Here is a 10,000-nt window from a genome sequence, read left to right as displayed (position 1 = left end):
CCGAGCTGAGCCACAAATCAGATTTAGTAACTTTGACATTGCTACTCTACTTCCGACAGCACATTTGAAACATAACCCTCCCCTTTGGACAAAAAATGATTTAATAATAATAACAATAATAATAACAATAACAATAATAATAATAACAATAATAATAATAGTAATAATAATAATAATAATTTGTACATGTAGTGCATTATTATTATTATTATTATTATTATCTATAAAAATTTATTAAAACTTCACAATAATTACTTACAAGATTAAGAAGGCTAAAAGAAACTGAATATTTACATGATTATTACATTCAATTATTTACATTTTACAATAAATAGTATTCTGATTAAAAAAAAAAAACGACTCGACGCCTGTGTATTCATGTCTGCTTACTATTTCAAACAATTTAATAACAATAGAATTAATAAAGCCACAATGACAATCAATGTAGCAAAAAGACAATGTATAACTAAACTAATGTCGTTACATTTTTATCCCGACAGTGATGTTATCATGTCTATTTAATTTTTTCTTTTCATTTATTATTTTTAGCTTTACTACATGTACGTACACCTTTTGCTGTTCATTTGGAGAAAATATGCAATCATTTGCACTAAAAGTCAGTCTAATGCGAAAATACTTTCATTTGCGCCAATCAAGGCACAAACTAGCGCCCATCCCTTTTGCAGTGGTGGTGAATGAGCTTGTTAACAATTGGAGCCTGAGAGCGAAGTTTGTTGACGATCTTACAATAATGAAAGTTATACCCAGGAATTCACCAATAATGCGCCACATCGTCTCGGATGTTCAAGAATTTGCTAATAACAACAACATGCAGCCTAATCCAGTAAAATGTAAAGAGATGCGTGTTAACTTTCTTCACTATAATAGCTGAGAGCTCCAACCCATTGTCACCGGTGGCAACTCGGTGTGTATATCTCTAATGACGTCTCATGGGCTGCTCACTGCGAGTACGTAGTGAAGACAGCTAACAGACGCCTCTACGCAATCAGGCAACTTAGGAAATGCGGTGTTCCACAGGGAGACCTTGTTAGCATCTATTTCTCTCTCGTGCGCTCTATTTTGGAGTACGCCTGTGTCGTTTTCGCCAACTTTTCCAAATATTTGTCACAAGATCTGGAGAGGATTTAGAGGCGCGCTTTAGCGATTATATTCCCCCTTATTTCTTATGTGAATGCGTTAACCAGGGCTGGTATTCCTACCCTTCAGGAGCGTAGAACAACAGCATGCACAAAGTTTGTACTGAAAGTCTCCCCGGAAAATCCGCTGCATCCGCTTATACATAAACGCATAATTAGCCAGTCCTCTCATTACAATCTAAGACCTAAACCTAATGCCGCTTTGGTGACGAAAACTAACCGTTTCGGTAATTTCGTTATTGTGAAATATGCGACTGCTGCGTCAACGTAATAGTAAATCCAATTATATCAATTGTATTGTTTCGTGCTATCTATTTCTATTTTTTTTATAATTGTACTATGTATTGCTCTGACCAGCACTGTAATTCAGTCCTTGACTGCGAGAGTGTTAAATAAACGAATTTATTGATTGACTTATTTATTTATTTGTAATCGGCATTCAATTGCGCGAAATGCACCCTCCACAAGGATATCTCCATAATTGTAAACATTCAATTAAGTTTTAAGACTTTCATTAACGTCTTGCGAAATTCAAATTCGTCAAAGCAACTTTCATTTGCGCCCATTGTAAATTCAATAACATCAAAAGAGTATTCTTTTGCGTGATCGGGCAATCATCTCAGTGAACAATATATTCAATAAATATAGCATCAATGAACAACCAATAACATTTTGTTGATAATCATTAGCGCGCTTATACAAACAACAAAGTGTTCTTTATATTCTTTTCGCAAAAATCTTTCTTCGAATAAAAACGTTACATAATCAGCATGAATTTGTAAACAAATGAAGGGAACTTTGTAGATAAATGCAAAGTACGTTACTAGCCTTCAATTTCCTCCCCATTAAGACAGCGTGGCAACTAGGTTAAGGTTTGCATGAACCTAAACCACTGGTAGGCCTTAGCAGCAGTTATAACACCTATGCAGCGCTGAAGAGCATCGAGTAGCAATCGGGTTCGCATCTCTCCTAACGGGATATCTAGACGTCTGGCCTCCGCTCTGTCTTCCATTCGAGCCTGAATTTCGGGCCTCGATCCGTCTCCTTTTATCGCTGCCTTCAGTGAGCTGATTGCCTGCTCCACCATGTTCAGGAATGGGCTGTAGGCCGGAAGCGTCTCCAGCTCGGTATTGGCCGCGGGGATGGCGGGATTTCGATGTGCTGGAGCACTGTCGTAAATGAAGATAACCTCTTCGTGGGGGTCCAGGTTTTGCCTCGTCTGGGCCAAGAAGTCGTTAAAGTGAGGTGCATTCATCCCGCCGATCTAGGCGGAATGAAACACCAGGCCGTTAACGGGCGATACTGCTAGGGCCACTGTCACGTTCCGTCCTCGCTGGCCGCATACTTGTCTATATGCACGCTCACCCTGCCTCACCCTCCCGTGATTTCTGGCAGTCCAGATGTTGTAGCCGCACTCATCGATAAAAACGCAGTGGCGCATAATTCTTGCCTTCTTTGCAAACCATCACGTCTGTTTCTGTCTGCTGGGACGGGCCGAACCAGTTTAACGCGAAAGAGCATTCCTTCCAAATTTCGATCAACGGTCCGGTCATGAATCAGAGGTTTGACAGGAAGTCTTCGCCTCAACTCTCCATTTCAATAAATGTTTACTCCAAACGATTGCATGAATTATAGAAGTGAATTTGTGATTTTTTATAATGTCTAATTAGGCTTGCTTAAGTTTAAAATTATGATTATCATTATTATTATTATTATTATTATTATTATTATTATTATTATTATTATTATTATTCAGAAATAAAGATCATTATAGTTCTCAAAAAGTCCTCCAAATTTAAAACAACCAGGACATCATGAAACTCTATTATTTCCGAACACTATGCGCGAAAACTTCGATTTTTTACTTTATGATCCGTAAAGAGAAGGTTTTTCATTAACGCTCACGGAAAAATGTATGCGTTTCAATTGCACTGATTTGGTCATTAAAATCCTTGTTTAGAAATCAGAAGTCTACGTTAACAGCACACACTAAGGCAACTCCTTAGCATCTGCCTAGAAATATTCTTGTTTTTTTTCCTCCGTCCGCCCATTAGCCAGTTGGTGAGGACCACTTTACCTTTGTGTGAATGCTCTTGATTTGTATGATTTTTCGAGCTTTTTGTGTTCTGTTTTAGTTTTTGTTATTGTTTTCTTTGAAACTATCAAATCCACTGTCATCCATTTCTGTTTTCATTTGTTCGCGCTGAGTATTTCCCGTAGACCCTATGGAGGACAATTGGAATTAATTGTATTGCTCTTATCTATTAAGTAAGTAGAATCGAGTAAAGCCGTGATCAGAAAATGCTGAGAACGAAACCGCAATATAAGCGAAAATGAAATTCATTGAATTGTTCTTGTTTAATTCGAATTCACAACATGACAAAGCATTGCACCTGGATACTCCACTAAGAATTGTCCACTGTCATCCATTTTTCCTTTGATTTGATCGCTCTGAGTAGATCGCGTGGGCTCCATGGAGGTCATTTGGGTTTAAATGTACGGCTCTTATCTAAGTAGAATGAATTGAAGCCGTGATTAGCGAATGCTGAGAACGAAACTGCAATAAAAGCTAAAATGAATGCATGGAATTGTTCTTGTTTAGTTCGAATTCTGTAGTGTTGCTGAGTGTACTTTAAAAAGTAGTGTTAACGTGAGTTAAAACTTCGTTACTTAGTTTCTGATTAGTTTTCATATACATTACGTTTCATGTTTTCATTTCTAGACGGCTTCACAACAATGAAATAACTCACCTCCCAGAAAATGTTTTCTCAGGACTTAGTGCGCTACAATACCTGTAAGTTTGTTGACCCAAATACACTTTCAAACTATGACATAGCTGACCATAGCTATGTGCCTGGTAAGACATTCAGAGGTCAATATGCGTGTGCCTAGTGTGAAGCGTAGTCTGCCTTTATTAGCAGTAACACAGGCAAATGTCCATATAGAGAACCCACAATACCCAATACTCTAACTATACCGTGAAGTGTGTAGAAGTTCAAAAAACCAACATTTGAATTCATTTGTGTTAATTGTTAATTCAGTTTACAGTGTCCCCAATTAGTGCTCCAGCGCTAGAACGACTAGACACTTAAATAAAGTTCCTTTCCTTTCCTTTCCTTCTATATCTCATCTGAAACGGGAGCCGGTATACCCTTGCATCCTTTTTGTTGTGTTTGCAAAACCTCTCATTTGTTCTTAGCCAGGTCCCCTGTTTTTAAATGAAGGAGCCCATGAAAAAAATCAAGTTGATTGCCACTAATACACATTTCCTTCGTAATAACATTATACATATTAGGTACAAATAAAGATTCTATAGTTCTCAAACAGTCCTCCAATTTTAGAACTATCAGAATATCGTAAAACAATATTAATTCCGATTACCACGCGAGAACACTTCGACTTTTTCGTTATGATCCGTAAAGCGAACTTTTCTTGATCATTGCTAGGAAAAATGTATGTCTTGACTGTCTTTACACTGTATTTCGACATTAGAAACCTTCATTATTCGGTAAGAAAGTTCACCTAAGTTAGAATACTCTTGATTTCATATTAGTTTTTTTGATTTTTTTGTGTTAGATTATTGGCATTGTTTTCCTTAAAACTAGCAAATCCATTGTCTTCTATTTTTGCTTTGATTTGATCGCTCTGAGTCGTTCGCGAACTCTTTTAGGACAATTGGAATGTACTGCTCTTATTACTGGGCTGCCAAACCCAGTCGGAATCTGCGTTTCATTTCGTCGTTTTTTAATTATTTTTCCTTTTCATGAAAAGTCTTTCCTGTCCCTCCCCTGCTAAGTAGTGTCTTTGTGTGTAGAGGCCTCTGCGCGTATGTGTGGTAAGTTTGAGGGGGTACTAGAAATGCATAGAGTTTATCCGGTGGACACAGTAGAATATTTAACTGAACCCGCAATGGCGTCGAAAGTCATTGCAACGCGAATGGCGTTTTAGTGGAAATTGATGGAAAGTCAATCGGATAAACAAGACAGGCGGTGAAAAATAAATATCTGGAATCTTCAAAGCGACGAGTAATAGTCTTCGACAACAGTTGCATCTTTCGCCGTCAGATACCACCAAGTGAGCTTTGTTTCTAATGTTATTTGGCTAACTGTACAAGACTGAAACCAAATGACAAATTCTGTAGGGGTGTAAAAGGAATCGACCCCCTCGAATGCATCACATGTTTACTGAAGTCGCATCTCAGTTGCCTGGAAATTTACAATTATTTTGTATTCAACTCAGCACAGTCTTCAGGTAAAAAAAAAAAATTTGGAAATATGACAATGAAGAATTATTTGAAAGAAAGCTTGTTGTCTCTTTTGTGCTTGATTATTCACGGTCAAGGTTCTTCCGAAAAGGGTTTTAAGATCTTGAACTATGAGACTGAAATTTATTTAATTGCTGTTGCTTCTTGTTTGCACGGACGCAATTGAAACAGAAAGGGTTTTTTGCCGCTAATATCAAATATTTTGTTTGTTTCAATACATTTTACACTGGAAAAGGTTTTTGTGACATTTTTCGTTCAAATGAACGCCCCAAAATAAAGCTTTTTAACGACTTGTAAGTGGAATATTTTTTGTAATTTAATATCCTCTGTCCAAAATTTGCATAAGAAGCTTGAAATAAACATTGCCACTCGCCACAATTTAGTCGCTGATTTACCTCTTCGTCGAGTTCTTGTTAATATTATATAAACTGTGCTGTTATGTACAACACTGAAACCAAACGGCAAATTCTCTGGTAACTTTTTCGAGTTGGATACCAGAGACGGAATCGAACACCTTGAATAGTCTGTGTTTACAATTTTCTGGCTACTTATAATTTTATTTATTTGTACTCAACTATGCACAGTCTTCTGGTAAAAAAAAAAAAGAAAATTGAAATTTGACAAATTCTTGTTAGTCAAGAATTATTTGAAAGGAAGCTTGTTGCCCATTTTTTTGCTTCATGATTGAAAGAAATGGTTCTTCAGTGAATGGATTGATCAACATTGTTCAGAGAAGAGTCCAATCTCGGGTCAATAACCTGACAAAGAAGGCTTCCCGACCCGACAGATGAAATATAAATATTCAGTTAAATATTATAACAAAATTAAAAAACGAAAGACATACGTTTCTTGGCTAAAAGATACGTTGTTTAACTCTAAAAGCGACGAACGATCTAACATTCGTTATTTATTATAAACAAGAACATTGAAACAAGGTGATCACGTGCACCTTTCTGGTTGCCTAGCACGTGAACATCATGTCCTTCCCCAGAAATTTTAGTGTTTTTAGGATCGATTGTCATGAATCTTTCGCTGAGAATTCGAAATTTAGAGTTTTTGCCTTTTACTGTTATTGTGTAGCATGAAAATATTGTGGGACTTTTATTTTGCGGATTGGCGATTGTTTGAGGTTTGCGGGAACAAATTTTTGCGGCGCGAATTCGGACTGAAATTTCCGCTGGGAACAAAATTTTGCGGTTTTCTTTTCAAGCAGCAAGACAACTTCTATTACTTTTTGATAAAAAAAACTCTCAATCATCGAGAACGTGGAAAAAATGTGGCATCCTGAAGGCCTTAGAAAATGGTTAATGTGACTTTTTGATTGACTGCTTTGAGTTCGTTTCTTATGCCTCCGAGACTGGAAAAGTATTGTCTTAACCTTTGATCGTTTCGTTTTGTTTTGTTTGATAATTGTGCATTCAAGCCGCATACACATCAAGAATATACTCGATATTAACGAGAATATAGTTCAAGACCACTTAAATATAGCATTGTTAAACGTATTTTCACGGTATTTAAACGGTAGATATAGGCATATTTTTGCACTGAAATCCAGCTATGTGGTCCAACGAGAAAATAAAATGAATCCATCACGATTAATTCACTAGGAAAATACAAGCCTCTGACCATCAAAAACAAAGCGTTGGGCTAAAATTGAACGGTTTAAATCGTTGGTCAAGAAGCCATGAAGTTTGTCAGGCGGACATGGAACGACAGACTCAACCGGAAGCAACGGTTTCCTGCCTGAGAATGGAAGGAGAATTAAAACAATAACATGCGAATATGAAATCATTACTGTTCCTTACTGCATCAACAACAGCGCAATTGTTATTCACAAGAGAATTTGACACTTGGCACGCGAATTGTAATCATTTATTTACCTGCACAGCAAAGAATCACGGATCTCTTCCCGGTTTTTGCATAGTCCATAGTCCATAGGTTAGTCCATAGGTTAGTCCGCATTTGTCATATCCCAGTCACATTAACTTAGTTTTACAACGCTTTCCCTGCCTTCCTGAACCTCCCCTTTTAAGTATGGAAACCAACAAGTTTCCATTTTAATAATGTCGTCTCAACCGAGCTGAGCTATGATGAGCATTTTATGCAGGGGTGGCGCAGTGGTTAGAGCACTCGCCTCCCACCAATGTGGCCCGGGTTCGATTCCAAGACTCGGCGTCATATGTGGGTTGAGTTTGTTGGTTCTCTACTCTGCACCGAGAGGTTTTCTCCGGGTACTCTAGTATCCCCTCTCCTCAAAAACCGACATTTGACTTGATTTACTTTCATTGTTCATTTCAGTTTACAGTGTCCCCAATTAGCGCTCCAGCGCTAGAAGGACTAGACACTTAAAATAAAAAATAAATAAATAAATAAATAAATAACACTTATATAGCGCTAAAACTATAAAATATTCTAAAGCGCTTTACATAATAAAAATCCTATTCTGACTGAAAAAGAATAGAGAAAATGAAACAGAAAACGACATAGAAAATTACTGATAATAAGCAAGTTTAAAAAAGTGAGTTTTCAGTTTCCTCTTGAAAATATCAATGTTGGCGGATTCCCTGATTTCAAGCGGGATGGTGTTCCAAAGTCTCGGTGCTGCATGCTCAAATGATCTGTCACCGAAAGTTTTTCTGAAGCTCCGCGGCACAGCAAGCAAGCACTTAAACAAAGTTCCTTTCCTTTTTCCTTTATGCTAATCAGATTTTCTAACTTTGGCATTGCTACTCTACTTCCGACAGCACATTTGGAAACATAACCCTCCCCTTTGGCCAAAACGGGACATAACATTACAAAATAATTCAACGTGTGTACGTATGAGCCAAATGCCATTGCTATGACAATCTGGTGACCCCTCAAATGGTCTACATCACCCCCCTAACTCCTACTTAAAAAAATCTAATTAGTGGAACGCTACATTTCAGTACCACCCAACTCAGTGCCTTCATTTATTTTTTTAACACGTACCACAGGCAACCCAGTTTACGCTCACGGCGCGTGTAGTCTACTTTATCCGAGTCCTAGGCTGTGCTTAGCATGGTGAACGTAGTACATTCATGTAACTCGCTGGATAAACTTCGTTTCGCAAGAGACTGCAAACGTCATGACTGTGTCTCAGGCTTTCAGTCTTGTCAATAGTGTTCAGTTAAGTCGACTGGATGCGGACAAATTCATCATTTCCTGTCGTTTTACTTTTCTTGAGGCGATGTTGGATGGAAGAGAATGTTAATTTGACCTGGCTTCAAGAGAAATCTATCGATTTGATCCCATGAAATAACTCAACTCCCAGAAAATGTTTTTTTCTCAGCACTCACAATTCTACGATACCTATAAGTATATTTCCCTAAATAAAGTTTCATAATATGACAAAGCTACGCGCCTGGGGGATAGTCACTCCACAAAGAATTGTCTGACTTAGTTACAAAGCGACTCACACAGCTAATTTAAACAAAAATTTGGTTTTATCAACGGAGTTGATAATGTAAATTGGCCACCGTACAGAGATTGTAAAAGCTGACGTTTCGAGCGTTAGCCCTTCGTCAGAGCGAATCGAGGGATTATGGGTTACGTGTAGTTTTTATAGTAGAGTAGGAGCTACGCTATTGGTGGTAACATGGCAACGTGAAAAATAGGAATATATTAGTTAAATGAAAGCGTTCGTTAATACCGTGAGGATTAAGGGTGCCGATTTGAAAGATAAATTTTTGTTCCAGATTCTTGCGGCTTTCCGTCGTACCTAGATGTAGGGAAAGGCCGCAGATAGCCATGTGTTTTTTGGAGTGGTTAGGCAGATTGAAATGGCGAGCGACTGGCTTGGATGCATCCTTGTCATTCTTCTCAACATCGCGAAGGTGTTCGCGGAATCGGTCACCTAGTCGTCTACCTGTCTCACCAATGTATAATTTATTGCATAACGTGCAGGTTATGCAATAAATGACATTTGCGGAGGTACATGTGAAACGATCGGTGATCTTAACAGATCGCTTAGGTCCCGATATCTTGCTAGTGTTAACAATGAAAAGACAAGTTTTGCATCGTGAGCGCGCGCATTTGAAAGTGCCGGGTTGCTCGTTAGTTTTGAGCGCGCTTCTAACTAAAAAGTTGCCTACGTTTTTGTCGCGTTTGAATGAAATAAGTGGAGGTTGCGAAAAGATTCTACCAGTCACGGGATCATTTTGGAGTAATTTAAAATTACTAAGAATGATGCTTTTGACTGCGTGATTATGAGGATGGAAAGTGAGGGTGAATGGAATTCTGTCATTCTTATCTTTTTGTGACGTTTGTAGTGATGACTGTCGATCAAATTGTTGGGCGCGATGATGGCCCGCTTTGACCACAGAGACAGGATAGCCACGTTTTTCGAAGAACTGGCACATCTCCTCTGATTTGCTGGAAAAATCGGAGTCATCACTACATAGACGTCGAAGTCTAAGAAATTGAGAATAAGGGCTGGAGTTCTTGACATGTGATGGATGTGACGATGAATACAACAAATAACTGTGTGAATCAGTAGGTTTGTAGTGCACACTAGTACATAGCACGTTGCCTCTAATAGAAACGTTGATATCTAGAAAAG

The 10,000-nt window shown here is 38.1% G+C and overlaps 1 protein-coding gene across 4 annotated transcripts in view; it reads left to right on the top strand.

Annotated features, from left to right (window-relative positions):
* LOC138036170 (uncharacterized) overlaps positions 1-10,000 on the top strand; it is a 55,569-nt gene that overhangs the window by 42,184 nt on the left and 3,385 nt on the right. The window contains exon 6 of one of the 4 annotated variants that reach the window (XM_068882531.1): positions 3,880-4,143. The exons of the other annotated variants lie outside the window; for them this stretch is intronic. Within the exon in view, the coding sequence (XP_068738632.1) occupies positions 3,880-3,955 (76 nt within the window). The 3' untranslated portion in view covers positions 3,956-4,143. Of the gene's footprint in view, positions 1-3,879; positions 4,144-10,000 lie in introns of those variants that run through there. 4 annotated transcript variants of the gene reach the window in all.

The sequence above is a fragment of the Montipora capricornis genome, unplaced genomic scaffold (genome assembly GCF_036669925.1).
Source record: "Montipora capricornis isolate CH-2021 unplaced genomic scaffold, ASM3666992v2 scaffold_464, whole genome shotgun sequence".
NCBI classification, from domain to species: domain Eukaryota; kingdom Metazoa; phylum Cnidaria; class Anthozoa; order Scleractinia; family Acroporidae; genus Montipora; species Montipora capricornis.
This window is presented reverse-complemented; position numbering and strand designations above follow the sequence as displayed.